General features: G+C 40.0%; 1 protein-coding gene across 6 annotated transcripts in view; it reads left to right on the top strand.

The window, feature by feature from the left end:
- Window positions 1–22,228, top strand: part of myripb (myosin VIIA and Rab interacting protein b) — a 115,611-nt gene that overhangs the window by 91,153 nt on the left and 2,230 nt on the right. For 2 of the 6 annotated variants that reach the window (XM_042399439.1, XM_042399440.1), the window contains exons 5-17: window positions 6,633–6,719; window positions 7,471–7,568; window positions 7,841–7,921; window positions 8,615–8,776; window positions 10,863–11,031; window positions 12,186–12,712; window positions 13,581–13,730; window positions 14,001–14,795; window positions 15,089–15,151; window positions 18,725–18,916; window positions 19,026–19,187; window positions 19,453–19,542; window positions 19,790–19,850. In XM_042399439.1, coding sequence (XP_042255373.1) covers window positions 6,633–6,719; window positions 7,471–7,568; window positions 7,841–7,921; window positions 8,615–8,776; window positions 10,863–11,031; window positions 12,186–12,712; window positions 13,581–13,730; window positions 14,001–14,795; window positions 15,089–15,151; window positions 18,725–18,916; window positions 19,026–19,187; window positions 19,453–19,542; window positions 19,790–19,850 — 2,637 coding nt within the window. Of the gene's footprint in view, window positions 1–6,632; window positions 6,720–7,470; window positions 7,569–7,840; window positions 7,922–8,614; window positions 8,777–10,862; window positions 11,032–12,185; window positions 12,713–13,580; window positions 13,731–14,000; window positions 14,796–15,088; window positions 15,152–16,435; window positions 16,519–18,724; window positions 18,917–19,025; window positions 19,188–19,452; window positions 19,543–19,789; window positions 19,851–22,228 lie in introns of those variants that run through there. The other 4 variants (XM_042399442.1, XM_042399443.1, XM_042399444.1 and 1 more) reach the window with 4 other exon arrangements.

Here is a 22,228-nt window from a genome sequence, read left to right on the forward strand (position 1 = left end):
GGACTTACTGATTCACATTGTCTTTCAAGAGGTTTGTACTCATTTAAGGCTTTCTACACTGCCTTGACAGATAAACCTACTTAAATATGGCTCAAGAACTTCAGACACTCGTAACTTCAGATACTCAAGCGTATTGTCACTTTTTGGATCGGTGTCTGTGATCTTTGAGCTGAAAGCTTAGTGACTCAGAGTACAGTGTTGTGTCTGTAGGGATTGGAGGGCAGAATGTTAAACAGAAGCCCAAAGCCACTGCTGACGAAAAGCAAACAACTACAGTGCTAGGGCCACTTTGGTGTCAGGGATGAAACTGGCTCTTTTTCACCCATGTACAAATGTCTGTTTGCCTGAATACATGGACACGTCAGTGTAGACTGAAAACTCTGACCTTATCAGCTGTACAGTTGTCATTCAGTCAGTCTGGTCTATGTATAAGGTAACAGTCGCACTGAACCATGACGAAAACAGTTGCTTGCTGGCGTGTTTTTCTTTTCTGGTGAGAATTTTTACACTGTACAGCATGGCAAGCTAAAAGAAGTTGTTTACCTTGATGACATGTTGGAGGCGTGCAGAAAATACATTAAGAATCTGTTGTCTGCAACTTGTCATCTAACATCTTACTGTGGCCACAGTGTGGTTGTGTAGACTTGTTTTGTTGGAGAATAGCACCGCTAACAAACGTTGCTAACTTGGTGATAAACATATTTAATTTCCTAGAACTTAAACGTAAAAACTTAATAAAAGCCCTCTGCTTTTTCGATGGTGGAAAGTTTTTAATGTGAGGCAGCAGAAGCAGAAAATGTTTTCATCAGCATTAACTTAACAAAGCTTTGATATGGCTGAAAGCGATCAGAAAATGCAAGCGATAAACTAAACTACAAAGCTCAGATTCACTTAGAAACTACAAAAGTAGTGTGAACAAGCACTGAACACATAGACACAGCTGTCTCTGTGGTCTCCAGTGCAGCCACACATTTTGAGTGGCACAAAACACAACTTGTTTGGGAGGGGGAGTTTGTCACAGGTTAGCCACAGCCAGTCCTGCTACCAGACAGGACCATGGCAGCGCAGCTCAGCATAGCTATCCCTGTGTGAGCTTGTGGAGCACAGCTATGGCTGACCGATTTGGGTACATGGAAAAACAGCCTAGGGCTTCTTTTGAGTCTGGTATGGTGGATTGCAGGTGACAGTAGTTGCATGTAAATGTAGAAATTAAATGCTAAAAGCTAATTGCTAATTATTGGAGACATTTTGCTCATTCATTTTGCATTCCACTTCCATCATTTGAACTTTAAAGGGCATGTTTGCCCTGGGACCAATTCATTTCTGCATGCACACATAAAGACACATACTTGTGAATGCTGCAAGCACCACTCGGATGATATAAATAAGTATATGAATACAATTATTATTATAATTTCGAAAGGGTGCAGTTTTGTCTTTAAACACCCTACTTCATTTGTCTTTGAGTTTGTTTTTATGACAGTTTTGAGATTACATTTGCAACATCTCAACAAAAGGTGAGTAAAACTCCCAAATAAAAGAGACAAATGAACATGCAGGCTTGTTTACTTTTCTCAACCTCCCAGCCTGTCGTGATGTAAACAGACATCCTGTCGCTTCAGCCGTTGTTCTGAGGACGCTGTTTATGAGACTGTGTGTGCTGCCAGATGCTGCATTGTAATTAAAAGGAAACCGTCTGGACTCTCCTTCCTCCTCCTGCTGCCGCTGCTGGCACTTCAGGAACGTTAGCTCTAAGTGGAGCTTTACTGGCTCATTTATTTATACACTCTCACACTCTTTCTTTTGTTCTCTCTGTCTCTTCACATATTCTATCTTTATGACACTCTATTTATTTCACTCAACTTAATCCCCACATTGTGAGAATTTGCAGTTTTGCAAAATTTCCAACACTTTTTCGGGCCAAAACCACATTGGACTGATTTCTTTAGCGTTTGAAATGGTCCCATTAAACCATATTTTTCAACTATGTGTGCATTAGTCGTATAATACACTACCACCAGAGACTGGAATTTTTAATAAGTGGGAGATGTCAGAGCTCTGAGAGGACAAAATAAAAAATAATGATAATAACAACGGCCTAAATGGGGGAAAAAACCACTAGGTGACTAACTGGAAGAATCATCAGCATGTTTTGGTGCAGGGTCTTCATTAGGATGTTTTGCAGAATGTGTAAAAACACAGCATATATACTTTACATGAAGGCTGAATCATATCAGTTATCCAGTGAGGGTTAGACACTTGGTTGGCCAGCTTGGTGCTGAACCTAACATAGAAACTCCAAAATAAAAACATACAACAAAATTACATATGCAGACTTTTGATTTTGACATCACAGCTGCTTCGCGGAGTGCTAACAGCTTTCAGTTACAAAATGTACTTGTACTGTACATCAATCATTGACAAAAGCTGTTGGAAAACTAAACAATTTAGCTATATTAATAACAAAAAAGAAAAAAAAACATCCAATAGCATGCCCTTGATATCTCCCACACACACATGTACTGTACATGAAACAACACACACCCTTGCAGATGCAGGCTGCCGCTGTCATCTGTGCAGTTACCATGGTGATATTGAGCGATTTCCTCATCCACTCCCTTGAGCGGTGGAGTGGCAAGCAGTGAGGAACAAAGGTGAGATGATGGTCATAGAGAGGAAATATGGAAGTTGGACGTGAGGAGGAATGTGCTGGACTAAGAGACACACACTGACCTTCCATCACCTCTGTAGCAACGAGGCAGTGATGCCGGTCTGGGCCAACCACTGAAGTAATCACTAACTCAGTGTATCATAGCTGCCTTGACATATATGATTCATGGATGAACAGCAGGCATGAATGGAGAGAATGACAAACAAAACGATGATGTGGTGACTCCCTTTAGCAATATGACATATTAAAAATGCTGTGAGACACATAATTAAACCACGTTTATTCATGCATGGTGTCCATAATATCACATGTGACCAGTGGTGGAAGAAGAATTTGTCTACTTAAAGGTCCCCTCCAGACATGTATTAAGACATATAAAATGACTCTGCTTGGAACAATGTGTGTCTAATATGGTTTTTCCACAAAAAATGAATAATTACCACTTTAAAATTCTTAAAATGGCATCTACTCCTCCCTCATTAAAAATACCAGAATCTATAAATATACAAATATATTTCATTTTAGAAGTTTAACTGATGGATACAAGATGTCTCCTACTTCACTGTAAAGTCCAATCTCATTGTTTGTGCACTGGAGGGTTCAAGTTTCCACATCACACTTGTGTAAGTTGAATATTAGACCAGGATCAGCTTCAAAACTGTGTCACAAATTATGCTCATAGGCCCATCCTTAAAAATCTGATTTTCAATGAGCTCAGATAAACTTCCCTCTTTCAGCAGTTGAATGTAAAAACAGCCTTCAAGTGTTAAACTCTGCACATACATCATTCTGCACAGTGAAGCTCAAACATCCAACTGTGGGAACAAGAAGAAAAACATATTTTTGAGTGGAGGGGGACATTAAACTTTTAAAATCAGCAAAGCAAAGTTTCCCTTCCCCTTTCAGTATTAATTTACATATTTTATATCTGATGGCTATTATTGATGCGTTAACATGTCAGCAGCATTTTAATGTTGTAGCTGGTTGAGTTGGAACTCATTTTGGCACTTTATATACTGGCGGGTATATATCTGTAATGATCCATTATATTTCATGAGCGTGTTTTATTTATGAAATTTTCATTCTGCAAAGTAGAATTGGTAGTAACTATAGCCTTCAAATAAATGTGGTATAAAAAGTGCAAAATGTGCCTCTGAAATGTTGTGGAGTAAAAATATAAACTATTGATAGTAAGTTGGAGCTGATGTATTGACCAGACTGATATAGTATATTGGTAGTTATTAGCTCAGATGTATCAGTATTTGTGTGTGTGTGTGTGTGTGTGTGTGTGTGTGTGTGTGTGTGTGTGTGTGTGTCAGCCAATAAATAACAAGAAATTAGAGAAATGCCAAAAATATGTTGGAGGTAGTATAGAAGCAGTGTTGACTCCACCAGAGAGCACAACAAGTTAACAAATATGTTTATGTTTCGTATTATGTTAAAATACCTAAAAATTATACTGCAGAAATCCACTTAGTTACTTTCCATCACTGCATCAGACAAATTAATGAAGGCAATACAGTAATAAAATGCTCTTCAGTCCCAGTAGACAGTAACACATACCAGATCAATTTCCTTGCTTGTCCAAGATAAACACAAGAATGCCACATAAGAAAGCATCCTGCTGGCTGCATCCGTATGACTGACAGATTGACAGAACTGGCTTATTCTTTTTGCAAATCGCCAAGTTCTGCTGACAAGCTGTTGTTTCAGAGGTTAGTGTTGAGATGCAAACAGTACCGAGCTGTGTGCTGTGAGTCTGGAGTTGGCGTGGGATGAAGTGTCATGGTGCACAGTCCTCAGAGGGTCTATTAGTCTATTTATTTCTGTATTAGCTTCCCTATTTGTCTGTGAGTGTGTGTGTGTGTGTGTTGCGTTACCTGCCTGCCTGTCAATGTGTGATTCTTGCGAGGCAGCTCACTTTCCCTGACAGCAGTCCTTTTGTGTCTACATTGTCCTGAGCTGCAGCAGGTAATTTCCCCACCTATTGTCCCTTTTCACACTGCCAGAAACTATAATTCAGGTCTAACCAAGCGAGAACAGTACAGCTCTGTTGAACGCAACTTCAGTCAGAGTGAGACAACTCTGAGAGTGTGAAGGACGGCTGGAGTGTGTAATGGTTTGGAGACTTGTTACACCCGTGCTGTGACTGGGAGGACTGGGCCCGTAAGTGGAAATACACAGCATGGGCGGCATGAAATCAAATACACACTCCTTCAGGGTGAGGTGACTGTAAAGGCAGCTGTTGCCTGTAGTTAGATGGGTAGAGAAACATCAAAGATTGTCTTTTCTGGTTGAGTTACAGCATGTCAAAGTGAAGTAATGTAAGGGTTTGTGATTGCCGGCTGTATGCTTACAGGCTCTGCACTAAAACGTTGTAGTGATTTGACAAACAGCAGTTCGTTTTGCAGTAAAGCTGGAATAGTATAACATATCTGACAGCTGGCTGTGTTACTGCTGCTGTCAAGGGGGGAAAAAAAGAAATGCCAGCTTCTTAGATTCTGATGTATTTGTTTTTTGAATGCCTGGCCTTGCATTTTTATGGATTGTGGTCTCATTAAACCCTTTCTGAAATCATTTTATGAAGTAACATGCTGATATGTGCACAATATATGTCTTTTAGCAAGTCACACACTGGTGAGAGAGTTCTCATCCAGTGGCGACACTTCGGTGCGGAAGAGTGATGGCTGTGTAACGGCGGGTTGTTTTCTTGGCTGTGTTGCTGTTAGCTATGGCACAGATTGGTGAGTGGCTCTGGCTCCTTGAAGGCAGGCTTCACCAAACCACCGGCAGCATTCGAATGTCTCTGTGCATTCAGCCAGAAACTCTAAACAGAAGCAGGAACAGGACGCTGCTGACTAGATTAGTGGCTGAGGCGAGGAGACAGGCCAAGGATGGGTGTCATGGAGTTTGGTTGTTTTTGTATTTTGTCAGCAGCAGGGGCTGAAGCTTTAGAGCAAAAGCTTGGTTGCGTTTTGGCTCCGGTTAGTGGATGTTCCTGTGTTTTGTCTGGAGCTGGGTTTGAGGATGATTATGGTATGGCAGTTAGGAGGTGAGATGTGTCTGGAGCTTACTTCCCTTCTTCCAATAGCATTATATTCTACCTTGGTGGTCTGGTGGATGCCTCTCCTATGCTGGCTGACACTTTGTCTTCTTAATAAGATGCACATCCATGTACACTGTCTTCACTTTTACAGCCTGGCTGTTGAGAAGGCCACAATAAACGGGAATCACAGGAGAGATATCTAACATGAATCAATGGGCCACAAAGGGAGTATGTGGTTTTCAAAGGCGGGAATGTTGTAACCGCTACACCTTCTCTGGGTATTTCACCATCTCCACTTTACTCTCAATCTCTCCCTGTGCTCTTTAAGTAGGCCTGTCTAAGAATTATAATCACAAAATTTCCATTTAGGTCACACGAATGTCCCTTTGCTAGAACTGTAGATTCTGCAGTTTGTCTGAGGGGAAGTGTTTACGTAAATATAGCAGCACTAATTCTTTTGAGACTTGGCCTGAATGAGCTGTACAGAAAATGTACAAAAACATTACTGGTTATGTGCACTGAGAATATGCCTGTGATAAGTGCAAGTGTGTGATTTGTTTGAAAGTCAAAGAGAATTATCAGATGAATTGTCACTTTCTTTCAACTGTCATTTTGTTTCTTTTTTTTGTTGTTGTTGTTATTGTTGATGTTTTTTTATGCCAGAGGGAAAAAGCATGAAGAAGAACACAATACAACTGACAGAATGACAAAATGGAGTTGACTAGTTGACAAGAGTACAAAAAGGGGTTTTAGTGGCTTTGTATGCAGGGTAACCTACTTATAATGTTGCAACAGTGCAAATGAAAGTATGCCGCTACGTTATTATATGGTATGATATGAGCAGAGTATTTGCATGTTTGTGACAGGCGACAGAGTGACAGCTCTTATCTCTCTCTTTCTCTCTCTCTTTATCAGAAAGTAGCGTTCACGAGGGAAGCACCGGCAACGACAATGATGGCAGCGTCTGTGGCAGTGACTCTGCCTTCTACAAACAGAGTGAAGGTGAGAGATGCGGTGGTGATGAACATGCGGCATTTTGAGGCAGTGCAGATGGGTAATTTCAGCCACGATTATAATCGACATTATCTTTGCCACTTTACAGTTGTTTCTTGTAGCTTTATTGATTTTTTTTTTCCCACCATTTGTCCCTTTTTTTTCCCATTTTCTTAAAAGGTTGAGCTTTTATGTTTATTGCTCATTAATTGTTCCCTTAACAAATAGAGGCCATTCTGTAAAGGGCATGTGTGAGGGGTGAAGTACATCAGAGCTACGCTGCACTAAAATGAGCTGAAACACAGAGCGACAGTCGTCTTTTAAGCATTAAACTGCCTTCTCGCACAAATGCACACACACACACTAAATTATGCCCTCCTACACACTACACACAACCCTTTTAGATGCCATTTACATGCACACGCCGTCATACACAAGTACACAACAACCAAATAGTCCCAATATAACAGTAACGCTAACATAATTTATTTGCTGATAATTATGAGTTGTTTATGCAATGATCAAGATCTGCCATTTCGATAATGGCAGCTCTTGAGAGGCCAACAAACAAACAAACACTCTCTATGTGTGTGTGTGTGTGTGGGATCTATGTTTTCATTTTGACTGTGTTTAAATGGACCACATGGACAGAAAAACTGGTCTTTTACAGTTTGGTTCAATTATGGGTAAAAGATAGGGGGATGTTTGTGCGTTAGGGGATGTTTATATGTTTATGTGTGTTTCATGTGTGTTATATCAGGACACAGTATGGCAGAGACGCTCACAGTCGCCTTGCGTGTCGCTGAGGAGGCTATAGAGGAAGCCATCGCTAAGGCAGAGGAGTTCAGTGACAGCTTGGTGAGACAGCCCTCCGCTCCCTCTTCTTCCTCTCCTTTTTTTCCTTTTTTTTGTGCTTTTCTATTTCTTCTCTGCTCTTCACTCCCCAATTTCTATCCCCGCTTCCTCTGTCATGGCCTCTTACTTCACCTCTCCTCGCCTCCCTCTCGGTCTCAGTATCAGCGGGATGCAGTCATGGTTTTTGGCTAAGGCGTCTGCACAGACTGGTAATTCGCAGTCACTTTGAATAAATGTGTGTGTGTGCGTGTGTGTGTGTGTGTGTGTGTGTGCAGGAGAAGCAGAATGAGGCTCGGTATCTGCGGGACCACAAAGAGGAGCTCATAGAGGAACTTGCTACAACTATTGTACAAAAAGTAGGTTGGGTAAGAGTGCGTTATACATGATTATTTTTCAGAATCATGTATAGTTAACCTAATTCAAAAGTTAATGCACACTGGAAAATGAAGATGTCATTAACTTAGGTCTTTACCTTGACAGGATGACTGACAGTAGACCATCAAAATTTTAATCAAAAGCTTTTGCGTTGTCATTACATTTTGGTGAAGAGATAGCTCAGGAACATTGAAATGTAAATGAACATGACTGCAGTTCGTTGCCTCTTTTGAAACTGGTATTACAGAACAGTTTGAGAAAGGGGCAGAAAGGCTTTGAAAATAATACCAGTATGTTAAAATTCATATGACAATTGCTTTAATTTTTTTTTTTTTAAATGGAGACACAGTTGTTTGATTGCTTTTCAGTTTTAATTAACATTTGTTGGCCATTTAGTCTGTGGAATTAAAAAAAAAAGGATTTATTTTTATCTTCACTTTGAGGTTGTCAGTGCATAATATTACATGGAAATTTAAGTGGGAGCTGGATTATTGATTATAAAGTTATAACAAATTATTCATGGCTACGTGTAAGAATAAAAAGCTGTCGTGGGATTGCATATTAAGTTTCCAATTTGTATTTATTATTATTTTCATTATTTCTTTAAATGCCATATGCTTGCATTTCTCACAGTTTATATACTCTGATCTTCTTCCTTCTACTTTCCTTCTCAGATCATCCAGAGGAGGAAGCGTTCAGAGATGCAAACAGAGTATGACTTTGTCTGGCCTCAGCCTCAGTCCCTGATCCAGTCCAGTGAACCACCCTCCCCTTCACAGCCTCAAGCTTCTTCACAAGGACCACAGGATCCCCTCAAGACCTCCTACTCCCTCTGGGTCAGTAAGTGCTGTCAGCAGCAAAGAATAAATGTCAAAGTCAATCCTCCACATGATGTATGTGGCCTCCCTGATGCCTCTTTCAAACCATTTGTTCTTTGTTTTCAGACTGTGAACACATTTTCATCAATATTTTCCTGCTGAGTCTTCACCAGAAGGATTTGCTTCTCTATTGTGCAACATGTGTATAAAGAAGGGTGGTTTGTTTTTTCTAGTACACAGGCTCCTCATTTTGGAGCACATACAGTAAAATTCTCCTCTATCTGTGTTCTGATGTGGAGTCCTCCGGGTGGACCGGCTGTTGTCTCAGTGTCTTTGCCAAGTTTCAAAAACACGAAAATGTTGTTTTTGGCAGAAAATCACTTTCACTTTTCTGTAACACTGTGTCACATGTGAGGGGAGGATGTTGTCCCATTTTGCATTCAATTCTCTTTCTTTTCCTGCTGTCGTCTTTGGATCATGTAGTTGTTGTAGCGAAATCGACTGGTCAAGAGTCTGACTTGCTTGAAATTAGGCACACTTAATCCTTGTAATATTCCCAGGATTAGGGTATTCTCCAAAAATCAGCATGATCTGGGTTTTGATGCGGTTTCAGATCCAGCTGCAGATTAAACATGTAAAAATAATTTTTAATATTGAAATAACTAATTAGACTTGGCAGAGATATGCCTTCTTTGAGTTTTATCATTAGTTTCCTTTGAACAAGGGGAAACATAGACCACCAAGCAACAAAACAGACCCACAGCTGCATGTCTAATAGCTCTTTTTCCACTGTTTTGAAATATTTTATAGCAGATTTTCTCCTTAAGTAGGCAGAGGCAAAGCATGAAAATGTGATTTGAGCCAAGCATGAATTAATTCTGATTGATATGTGAGAGTGGACCAAAGATGACAGTTTACCTGTTCAGTATTCTGATGTTAAACCCTCTCCAGCTCACATGTAATAGCATTGGTTCAATAAATGTGCCAGGTTGGTGAGAAGTACACACCATACAACACACTCATTACGCAGACACCCAGAGATATACAGTTACACACACACACAATCAGCAGTACACACACACACACACACCTGGCAGTGGTTCACGCTACTCGTCAGCAGGGACTGGTGGAGATTTGTCATCATCCCACGTGTGAGCGAAGCATCAAAGCTGCGCTCCCCAGGCCTCTCCGTTCTGCTTCCCGCTGTTTCACTCAGCGAAAATCAAAGTCCTGTGAAATACGCAGGGATCTCCCTTAACTACTCAGCCTGCCATGGGGCTGGCTCAGTTTATCAGCTCTCTGCAAAAACAATACTGTACATGCAAATACACACTTTCATGACTCTGTCATGCCTGAATATTATCCCTCTAATTCCCCACAACCCCACACTGTATCTATGAACCTGTACCAGTGTTTCCGAAAGCTATAATTAGGAGAACAAACCCTTGAAGAGCTAACCTTTAACTTGTGTGTCAAAAGACAACCTTAAACTTGAGATGTTGCCTTTATATAAAACACATTGACTCAACTGCCCTGTAGTGTAAAAATGTAAAAGATTATGGGCATTTTCTGCGTAGCTTAACCCTTTTTAGATGCAAGATTGGCAAAATTCTTTTATTTTTGGAGAATTTGGGAGAATCTCTCATTCATTGTCATTGTAAAGACACTTTATGGGTCTCAATTAAGATAGTGGCACATGATCTCTTTTTGTTTATCTGTCTGTCTCACACAGCCTCTCCTCTCTGGCTAGTAATTCAGTTGTTTTCTAGCTCCACCTGCTGATGGGAATTTTGAGGTGCGCAGATTTCTGCCAGCACAGGAAGGAGACTAGCCAGCTGGACCAATTGCTCTCCTTTTATATTATGTTGTTACTCTATGTGGATATTATATATGACTGTTCCTGAGCACTGTGCAGCTGCTTCTGTCCATGCAGCTAGATTAAAAGTCTGTTTAAAGGGGCCTCTCAGAGTCAAGTGAACAGTGTGACAATTATTTTAAAAAGTTGACACTAATTTTCTGCACTTCTCTGGCTGAGCCTGTTGTCTGACCTGTTCCAGCATTTTATTGCTCACATTTGTGTTCCTTTACCTGTGTGTGCTTGCAGCGGTCACGCTCAGCCTTCTCCCTCACCAGTGACGACTCCCCAGATAAAGGTCCAGAGGACGAGGGTGCCGGGGCGGGCGGTGGCTTGCAGGAGTACGCCTCTCTGAAGAGGGAGCCCAAGGCCACGTCTCTGCCCAGCTGGAAGAGTGTGGATCGCCTGGACAACTCCAGTAACTACTTTTTAAAAATTTTTTACAGCTGCTAATGTGAATTCATTCTCCTAAGCATTTGGTGTGGGGATATGTAGTTGGATGGATTAAAAATGTTTGTGTCTTGATAGCTATTTACAATATGGTATAATATTTTTAAAATGTGTAAAGGAAAGTTGTATGTCTTCTCCCTCTCAAATTAGTTATATTCACAGTAGTTATCCCAGTGATTAAGACGATGACAAGACTGACTGTGGTTGTGTCATATTTTACATTTACCTGCAATTTATCCAACTCTTACTAGCTTTCTTTACTTTGCACTTAAATGTGATACTTCACGTTTTAATGTTTTCTTGCCACTGTGAAAATGTATCACCATTTGGTTTCATTGTAACTGACTGATATGAAGGGAATCACAGCTGCTGTTCTTCTTTAATGAGGAGACTAAAGCATTTTTTCTGTTTCTGTGTTTGATACTGGAGAGTGGAGTATCACTTCAATCCATTGTTGAACGGTTAAAGGTGCAATATGTAAGAATTATGTAAGAATTTTAGTTTTCTTAATTAACTAAAATTGTCAACAGAATGTGAAGAAATAACAGTTTTGATGTTATGTCAAAGACGTGTATGTATTGTGTTGCAGAGATATCTACTGAAGTTAGCATGCTAACCAGCTAGCCCCAGCACGTCTTCTCTCGTAAAACCACTTGTACCTCAAGAATCACCTCTTGAGGTACAAGTGAGTTACTGTAGCATCCAGTCTGCCCTCAGTCCAACATGAGAGGAAGAAGTAGCACTTTCTCTTCTAGGTTAGATTTATTAAAGTAAATGTTAACTCAGCATTAGCCCCAAATTCATATTGCTATCATACTTAGTCAAAGTCCTAGTTACCTAGTTTGCTAGCTAACAGAGAAGTGATACCACACTTGATTTGGAGCTAATGTAATGTCAACTTTCTGGTGATACACTGCCCCCCATTAGTTTGGAGTGTTGAGTATGAATTTGCCAATTCTTACGTATTGCATGCAATCTTGTATTGATTGCAAAAATTCTGTCTATTACCCTGATGTTTCACACTCTTGCATCTGCACACAGCTCAATGAAGTGCAGGTGGAAATAAGATGAAAAAGATTTTGTTTTAACTTAAATTTCTGCTCTCTGGTCATGTTCATCCAGGTGCGTCCTCAGTTCTTCAGAGCCCAGACGGTAACTGGATTGCTCTGCACAGCTCCCAGCTGTCTCGGCCCAGCCTGCTAACCAAGAGGAAGAGCCTGGTGTTCAGCGTGTTGGAAAAGGAGTCCGGCGTCGTCTCAGCTTACGACGAAATGGGGTCCAACTCTGAGGAGGACGACGAGGGTGGCTGGGGAGCAGCGTTGCGACAATTCCGACGCAAACTGTCTGATGAGACTTACTACACAGACTCGCAGCACGACCCAGAGTGGACGTACACCCAGCACCTCCCCATCACTTCACCGTCCTCTGGCCAGTACACCAACACAGAGACTCTCAACTCAGACTCTGAGGCCTCGTCTGTGCTTTCTGCATGTCCTCGGAAACCGCCTCACAACCTGCTGAGAAAGAAAGGACCTCCGGACACACACCTACACCCTCACCACCAGCCCCTATACCACCAACACCATCACCAGAACTTCCCTCCGTATCCACTTGTCTCAGAGTCACTGGATGTGAACTTTAACCCTAAGGTGATTTGTCTTAACATTGTCACTTTGGATATTCTACAATGTCTTAATCATTATTAGATGAAATGACTTTACACAGAAAATGTGACTTATCATGTGACTGATTGATAATAGATTATATCTACATAAATAAGTAAAGAACATGTGAAAGACAATGAATTTACAATAGAATATGTTTTTTTCTAGGCAGTGCTGGCAAATGTATTCACATTCTTTACTTAAGTAAAAGTACCAATACAGCAATGTACTATAAAAATACAAAATCCTGCATCTTAATTAAGTATTATCAGCAAAATGTACTCAAAATATCAAAGTAAAACTACTTCTACTGCAGAAAATGGCCCCTGTAAGTGATATATTATTATGTATTACATTATGGATTGTTAATACTGATTCATCAGTGTGTAAGCAGCATTTGTAGCTGATTGATGTGGCGCTAGTTTAACTACTTTTTATAAAGTTAGGTAAGTTTACTGTAATGGTTCCCAACCTGAGGGTTGGACCTCCTCCAAAGGTTCACAAGATAAATCTGAGAGGTCGTGAGATGATTAATGGAAGAGGAAAGAAACTGCCACTAGAAACTGCTATTTTACAAGAAGTCACAAGCCAAAAATGTTGGGAACCACTGGTTTATTTTTAACAATGTATTGTATTTTATAAGCTTATCATATCTTTTTTCATGGAAAATCTTAAAGTGTAAAGTAGTAACTACAACTGTAGTGACAAATTTAGTGGAGTAAAAAGTACAATATTTCCCTCTGAAATGTAGTGAAGAAGAAGAAGTAGTATCAAATGGATATACTCAAGTAAAGTACTGGTGCTCAAAATGCTATTTAAGTACAGTACTTTCGTAAATATACTCTGTTTCTAGGTGATGGGAGACAGCAGTGAGGCAGAGGAGAGGCAGAGTGACCCCGTCAGAAGATCGCGGCGACGCAGGAAAAGCAAGAGAGAGTCGTCATCAGAGCAGAGCAGACCAGCTGGCCAAAACCATGCACAGTCCCTTTACCCCTTGGTACAGGTAAAATATCACTCCTGTAGTTGATTATTAATAGTAACTGAATTGAAATTCCCACCATGTCAGTGAAAATGTTTACAGTATATGTGGTTGTAAAATATTATTTAACCATTGGGAGGCAGCACATTACAATTCTGTTAATGCTCCTCAGGCTCCATAATCTCTTCAGCAATTATGTCTTTTTGCTAAATGAATGCCTTTTTTTTTCGCTGGATATTTTCTGATTATTTGTTCTTTTTTGTGTGTATTCCTGTCCCTCTTTGTCCACTCAAGGAGAACAGTGGTTTTCTACTCAATGCCCTGCTGAAGAGGGGTTTAAGTGAGGAACATCCAATACCTGACACTTTGCCAATGGCCACAGCTGCAACGGACGCCTTCAAATTAGATGCCATGACTACCGAGCCAGAAGACTTGGAGACAGTGGCCCCAAATTCAGCGGCTCCCAGCCCCCCGCAGCCCCACTCTCTGGGTCCGGGGCCCCAGCACTCGCTCAGCAGCTCGGGGAATGGATCAGGCTCTGGAGACCCTCTGGAGGAGGAACTGCGATCCAGACTCAGAGAGCTGGTCAGCCGTGCCAACAGCAAAGACAGCAGCTCATCCGAAGAGGACTTTGCAAAGTGGCCTGCAGACAAACAGACAGATAAAGAAAGTGACAGACAGAGAGAGAAGACGAAGCTGAGAGACGTAGAAAGAGAAAGGCAGAGGGCGAGTGACAGATTAAGAGCCAGCAGTAAGGAAAGAGAAAAAGGAAGTGAAACAGTGGAACAAGTGAACGGACAAGAGATGACAAGACGTGAGAAACTAATAAAGAGTCCATCGCTGAGTGAAGAGGGAAGAGTTAGGGAGAGGAGGTTAGAGAAAGGAGTAGAGAGTTTGGAAGACAAAGTAGATGACCAGGGGCAAAAGAGAGGAGACAGAAGAGAGGGGAACAGACAAAGTAAGAGGCAACATAAAAGAGATGTGGAGAAGGAAGCAGGACAGAAAGGAGGAGGATGGAGGAGTGGATCCAGCGCAAGTTCTCCTGCAGTTACGCCTTCTTCCCAGGAGGGAGTGCTGTCTGACAACCAGGTAAGGGGGAGAGAAGAACGTGAGGCAGATTTATTTGTTTCCACCGCTTATATTCTACTTCTGTCGCTGCCCCGCTAGAGCTGTACTGTCTGTCTGTCTGCCTTTTGATAAATTTATTTTCCAAAAACTCCTCAACCACCCACTTTCCTCTCTTATCCATGTATTTATGTGACAAACACTTGTTGCTCATCCTGTGCTTTCCCTCTTTCTCTGTGCTCCACTTCTCCCTTTGTTCGGCTGGCCTGTGTGTTTCTTTGTGTGTGTGTGTGTGTATGTTTGTATGTGTGTGTCAGGAGCAACAGAATGACTTGGAGCAACAGCAGAGGCTTCATTTGCTCTCCTCTCTCTTACAGCAGGTGAGACATCAGCTAGAAAGCAAAAGGCATCTTGTGATATCTTGCACAGGATGCAATGCTTTGAAACACATCTGTCCTGACTAAATGCACAGTAATGCATCTACTTAATACGTGACAGTTGTGTTGAAATGGGGTAACAGGATCCAATAGCACTTCTGTTGATGGTATGTTTTTCTTATTTCTAAAAAATAAGGTAGACATGTGACATTGAGAGTGCAGCTAAAATAGTTTGTGGTAGCAGAAAAGCTAAATACAAGTGGAAACATTATACCTCAGTCTCTCAAAATCAGATAGCAAGGTCTTCTTTGTAGACTCACCATTTTGCAGTGGTTTTCGAGAATCATACAGGAAAACATCCATCATAGAGGTGCTGCAAATACTTTTTTTTTTCATTAATAAAAGTTTCAAAAGGTCAGACTGCAACATAGCCACAAGCCTGGTGGTGTTTTGCATAAATAACAATTTTTACTCCTCACAATGTGAACAGCTCCAACCAGTTAGCCTTTCTTCTCTGGAAGTTGTTAAATTTCTGGGGAATGTAAGAAATAACTAGTATCTGAAAAATAAGTACATACAGCATACAACAAGAATGAAATCTGATATTAAAAGACAAATGACATCCTGTTATAGTTTAACAGATGAGCTGTATTCGAATTCCATACTACATACTAATCCTAAGCATGTTTGTAGTATTTTCCTTTCCTTACAGATGTCAGATGCAGACTAAATCTGCTTGATTTTGAGTGTGCTGTTGTACTGTACACTAGTATGCACAATGCAACGCACAAAGGAAGTAGAGGAACTACTCACAGCTGGATATGCTGGAAAACAAAAAAGAAGTATTATTTTTATTTGGAAAAAGAACATTTTGTTTCCTAATTGTGAGCTTTAATTGGCAGGGACAGAGTGATTGATATTTGTTGGCTTACATATTGAATTATTACTGTGAACAAGTACTGTATATACTAACTGTAAAACTGTAAGACACATTGTAAATTCATGAACATATAGACATGTCAAAACCATAATGAAGTGACATAGATAGACACACACACACACACACACACACACACACACACACACACACACACACACACACACACAGAGCCCTGGACGTTCACTTTTGAAATCACCTCCTGTACTACTGGTGTTACATGTGAAGCGTGTGGGTCGATGTTGTGTCATTAGCCAGACTCATTAAAAGGGCTCCTATGAGTAATGCTCATCTCTCACAATGTGTATGACACATCTACAAATGTGATCTATTTCTGATGGTTTTCACAGCTCCCTTTTGAAACCCAAGTTGGACTGCTCAGTTTGATGTGAATCGGGGAAAAAAACATGTCACAGTGACAGTGATATTTGTGTCTTTTTGTTCTTTCTTTTGTATTTACATCAAATGTACAGATTATTTAAAAAAAAAAAAAAAAAAAAACTTGTCATTTTAAAACTCCTGCACATTGTCTGGCTCACTGCTGATAAAGTAATTAACATTTTGGGTCTACATGACAATCAAGTATATAAATAAACATCACAACAGTTCCATATATATTATATATACATAGATGCTGGATACTTGTCCAATCAGAGGAGCACAAAAATAAGGTCAGTTGGTGAATGAAATACCCTGAGAAAACGTACACAATGCCCTCCAGGCAATCTATAAAGAAGGCCTTTGTCTTTAAAATTATCAATAAAACATCATACAATAAATTTTTTGAAAAAGATGAGAAAACTGCCAATTTGAACATGAACATGTGTGCATGTAATACTGGCACTTTGGCGCAAGATTTTATTGACTGTAGAAGACATAATGTATATATGTCAGACTGTTTGATCTGTTTCTTTGGAGTGGATGAGAACATCAAAGTCTCAACAAGCATCCATTTCTCCATCGACCAGCTCAAGTCAATATCTCAGAGCATCCATGCAGCTCAGTCTTTTTGAGATCACTGAATGGTGTTTTTTTTAAAGAGATAAGAGGTTCACTGTGCTGCCTCTCATCTCTCACCTAATACTGTCTCTCGTCTCAACCAAAGTGCTGCCTCTCATCCGTTTTCCTTCCCTACTTGCCTCTCCCGTCACCGGCTAAAACTCTGCGTTTCAGACTGTCCCACTGTCTGTCTGTCTATCTTAGAGGGATCAATACGCCTCCAATCCTACTGATCAAAGCTTCAGCCAGTGATTCATTCATTATTGAATTACATCTGTCTCTCTTCACCATGCTTTCCGTTTCTTACACGGTTTTTTCATCTATTCGATAAAAAAAAAACAACAACACTTTGCTTGCTTTCTTTACCAGGCATCTTAATGGCTAAATTATTATTTGTCACAGACAGCTTGAATTTGGAAACAAGCTTGGATTTTGGGATGAACAAGCTGCTCCAGTTACTAGAGACACTGACCAGTAAACACAATGACAAACTGTTTATTAAAAATGTTTTTTCAGTTGTCTGTCAATGGCATTTTGATATGGTGGCAAGTCTGCCAACAGGTTTGCCCGTCCATTCATAAATTAATTACCTCAGCTTGTGACATTTAACCAAGAATGTTGATGCTCTTCTACTTTTTAAAACTGAAAGGTCAAAACTGATTATTTTTCAACAGCATGTTAATTTATTTTTGGGGTATTTTCTGTACTGGACATACAATCTTGGATAAAGTCTTTATAGCACTGTAATCACATACAATATATATATATTTTAATTGATAGCTAAATTACTGATTCCTCAGCTGCACACCCAATCGTCATAATTTCTATCCTGGAGATAATCATACATCTCCTTTTTTTGAAAATGAGCTGCACAGTAATAGGAGAGATTCTGCCCACTGCAACATCTTTTAACCATTCAAAGGCTAAAAAACAAAAGATCAGTCACTCCTCCAGCTTTGTCTTGAAACACGCTTTGTTTCCTTTCCTCCTCTTTTTCTTTCTTCTTTCACCTCCTGATTGCTCTTCCCAGGTCAAGCATGTGTGTGAGGAAAAAGTGTGACAAATATGTGTCACCTGCATAATATTCTTTTACAGATTTTTGCAGCATGAGCAAGGGTCTGAAATGCTGATAAATCACAAATCGTTCAACGGGTTAAACCACATTGAGTTTATTTGCTTTCCATTCATTTTACAATAATGATTTTAAAATGTTTTTTGCTATGCTAATGATTTTATAATGTCCCAAAATTGTGATTGCATAATTGCCTTTTGTTACATCCCCTTGCTAGCAGAATGAAACATATTTTTTCATCATTATGCTACATTAGGCACTCAGTTTGTCATCAATGTGATGTTTGCAGATTTTATTTAGCTACATGCCTCAGAATTTTCCCTACTCATGCATTAAGCTCCTAACATATGTTAAAGGGTTTCTCAGTTCAACACTGAAACTGATTTTGTGTTGCTATTTTTCACAATTTTTATTCATAAAAATGTATTTTGGATGAATGTTTTTTATATGTTCCTTTTCATCATTTTTATTCATAAATATATTTTGTAAGTTAAATCAAATTAAGCCTTTCAGAATGTATTATTTTGATCACTGACTTCTGTACTGTTTGTGTGTTCTTTAAATGAAGCAGAAGTACTCGGCTGCATCTCTCTGCAGCATCACCACGGAGGTGCTGAAGGTTTTGAACGCCACAGAGGAGCTGATTGGCGAGGCGGGAGGTGACAGCTACACCCCGTCTGAGTCCATCAGTGCTTCCCCTATCTCCAGCAGCTCTGAGACCCGCAGGCTGGATCAGAGGCTTACCAAGATGGAGGAGAATGTAAGATAGAGAGCACCGTAGCCCCTGAAAGTTTTAACTTTCAATGACAAAAGTTATGTTGAAATCATCCTAAGAGGAACTAAATGTCTGGGTGTGTTACTCCATGCAGGTGTACCTGGCTGCTGGTGCTGTGTATGGCCTTGAGGGGGCACTGGGGGACTTGGAGCATTGTGCCCGCAGTATTAGCAGTGATACCACAGACACAGAGCTGGCTTTCCTGGAAGACCAGGTGGCCACCGCGGCTGCTCAGGTCCAGCAGTCTGAACTACAGGTACTGGAGAAGGATTTGTAACTCTCCACACACTTGTCCTGCTCATCAGCATCTGTTTTGTTCTTCAGTTGTCTATGAGCCAAACAGCACCCCAAATCCCAAACTTTTCTCCCAGCTCACACACACTGTTGATTTTGTGAGCAATGAGTTCATTTTCAAGCCATTTATTGTAAAATCTGGGGGTGATGTTACATGCTGCAACAAAATCAGGTGTTGGACTAAAGTGTAAATTAGGCACATCTAGCATTCTCCTTTCTCCTTTCAGATATCAAACATTGAGGCCAGGATATCAGCTCTGAAAACAGCTGGGTTGAATGTGACTGTCTGCAATCGCTTCTGCAAGTCCAAGCCAAAGGTACCTTAAGGCCCTTAAAGCTCCCTAATAACTCTCATACACACAACCATACACACTTTTTTACCTGTAGGTCACCTATATTGTCTAGTGAAGCCAAATATCTTTGTCTGGTTGTGTATGCTAACATTTTATCATAATGTATGGGTATGATAAGCAACTGAAGCTAACTGGCCTGATACTGAAAGTGAGAAAATGTAACATCTTTAAGTGTTTGTGGTCTGTTGATTTATCAACACTCTCATTACAGCCTCAAACCCTGGACTCATCACGCCATCAGAGGAGGAAGCTGCCAGCCCCTCCACTGAAAGGTACCAAACAATGTTATTAATTCAGAAAAAACAAATCTTGTGTACTACTACATACTGTCATGGCACAGGTAGTACCACTAAAATGATTTGTTGTTAGATCTAGAGGATTTAATTTCCACTAAGCCTTACAGCTGTGCCAGCTATTAACAAGCCACAAAATACATTGAGCACAGCTCAGGCTAACAAACAGAAACTAATGTTATCGTTCATTGTTACAGTCTCAACAAAAGAGTTTTTTGCTAACAGCAGCACGCCACTCTCAAGCGCTTGTATCTCTACTCTCCGTCTTCTCTCCGTCTGCCTTGTGACAGGCTCATATTAGATAAGACCCACCCTCTTGATGTTTGGAAACCAATCAAAATGACAACCATGAGCTTGACAGTACACACATGAAAACCAAGTGTATGCTGAAAATTAATACAAGGAAAAAAATGATAAACTAGACAAATACACTTCTAAATAACCATTAAAAATTTAAAATGAACATTTCAGTTTTTTAGCACTGCTCTGTCTGGCTTTTAGTCTTAAATTAAAACTAAAATTGAAAACTCCCAAAATGATACACACAAGCTGATTTAGCAAAAACTCCATGGTTAGAATTAGTAAAGTAATCAGCATTGAAGCAAAATTAACTCAAATAGTAACAAGTTCAAGATGCAGATTCACTCCAAATGTATTTTCTTGGGACACACCATATATCTTCCATTAAATTAGACAAACTACAGTGATGGAAATTATTTTCAATCATTACTGAATAACATAATCACTTGACATTTTTAATAATTCCAAGCCCAATATTTATATCTGTTGAAATGGGGAAAACATGACATTTAAATCTGTAGTAGCAGACTAAATGATCCAAGCTCTTGAAGGTTGTTACTGCTGTGATGTTGTACCCACATTTTACTACTTATCAGTCATCAGTGGGTTTAACAGAAGTGATGTGAGTGTCTTAACCTATACCTTATCAATCCATACTCTCCTGACCACAGACACTGCTTAACAGCCTTGTACGCACACACTCTTTCTGTGAGTCAGAGAGAAACTGAGACAGCTAGAGATGGAGAGTGATACAGAAACAAGGGGACACTCTCATTCACCTTGTTCTTTGTCCTAAAAGAAAAGATCAGGGGCTGAATGGATGCAAAAGTGAATACATCTGCTAGAAAGGGACTAAGTAACTGAAAAGCTCCATTAGATGTAAAGAAGCCAAATGGAAACACGCAGTACAGGAGGATAAGGCTGTTTTATCAACCAACAAGAAGTCGGTTCCTTTTCATGTCAGTGAATGGCTCTCTTTTTTTTCTGTTGGGGCTTTCTTTATTTTCTATTTGTCTCGTTTTTTCTTCACCAGCATCCACACAATAGCTCTGATTCAGGGTGGCTTTTTTAGCACAGCTCGAAAGACATAGAGCATACAGGACAATGGGCTAAAATCAGTGACCAAGACACGTAATCATATCTTTTTTTTTTTTTCTTTTTTTCTTTTTAAACTTTGTTTATTGGGTTTTGCAAGAACATACAATTGTGTCATCAGAGCATCAGGTATCAGGTATATATTCCCTTTATAAAAAGACATTATAAAAAAGTGACAATTGACATATTGCTAAACACCAAAACAGCTTACAAAGACTAAAATAACACAACCATAAACAAACACAAATAAAAATACAAAAAAAAACATCAGTCAGCCAATAGTAAACCATGTCAGTAATAGACACTAATAGTCAGTACAGCAGCATATCACCCACGCCACAACAAACACAATATTGATGCCTCTCCAAACCACAAAAGTTGCATCAATCAGGAATGAGTGGGAAATTTATCCTCTTAACGAATTGGAAGAATGGACTCCATATTTTCACAAATTTAATTGGAGGAGCCACTTAATAAAAGTCTGATTTTTTTTTTCCCATTCTAAGAAAATAAACGATGTCTATTATCCAGTGCAGTTCTAGCCAGTAGGGTGCCAAAACCTAAGACATCTTTTTTGGATGTTGAGAGGGAAGGCAACAAGTAGAAAATCCCAAATAATGCACTGAGAGAATTTGGTTCTACTTTTTCCCCATTTATCTCTGAAAATCTCTGTCCAATAATTATGTAGGGATGGACAAAGCCAAAACATGTGTGTGAGGTTTGCAGGAGATTGCTGACACCTATCACAGGCTGGTGATACACCGTCACAATCAAGCCTTAGTGTAGTAGGTACGGTGTACCACTTTACATTGAATAAGACCATGTCTTGCATAAATAGAAGATTTGTGTACCCGTTCTAAAATTTCTGTCCAAACTTCCTCTGGTATACTTCCCTCAGATGCTCCTCCCAAAGGGTCTTTATAGAGTTTGATGACTGGACGTAAAAGATTAATTTGGTTTGT

This window comes from Thunnus maccoyii, chromosome 21 (assembly GCF_910596095.1).
Source record: "Thunnus maccoyii chromosome 21, fThuMac1.1, whole genome shotgun sequence".
Classification (NCBI taxonomy): domain Eukaryota; kingdom Metazoa; phylum Chordata; class Actinopteri; order Scombriformes; family Scombridae; genus Thunnus; species Thunnus maccoyii.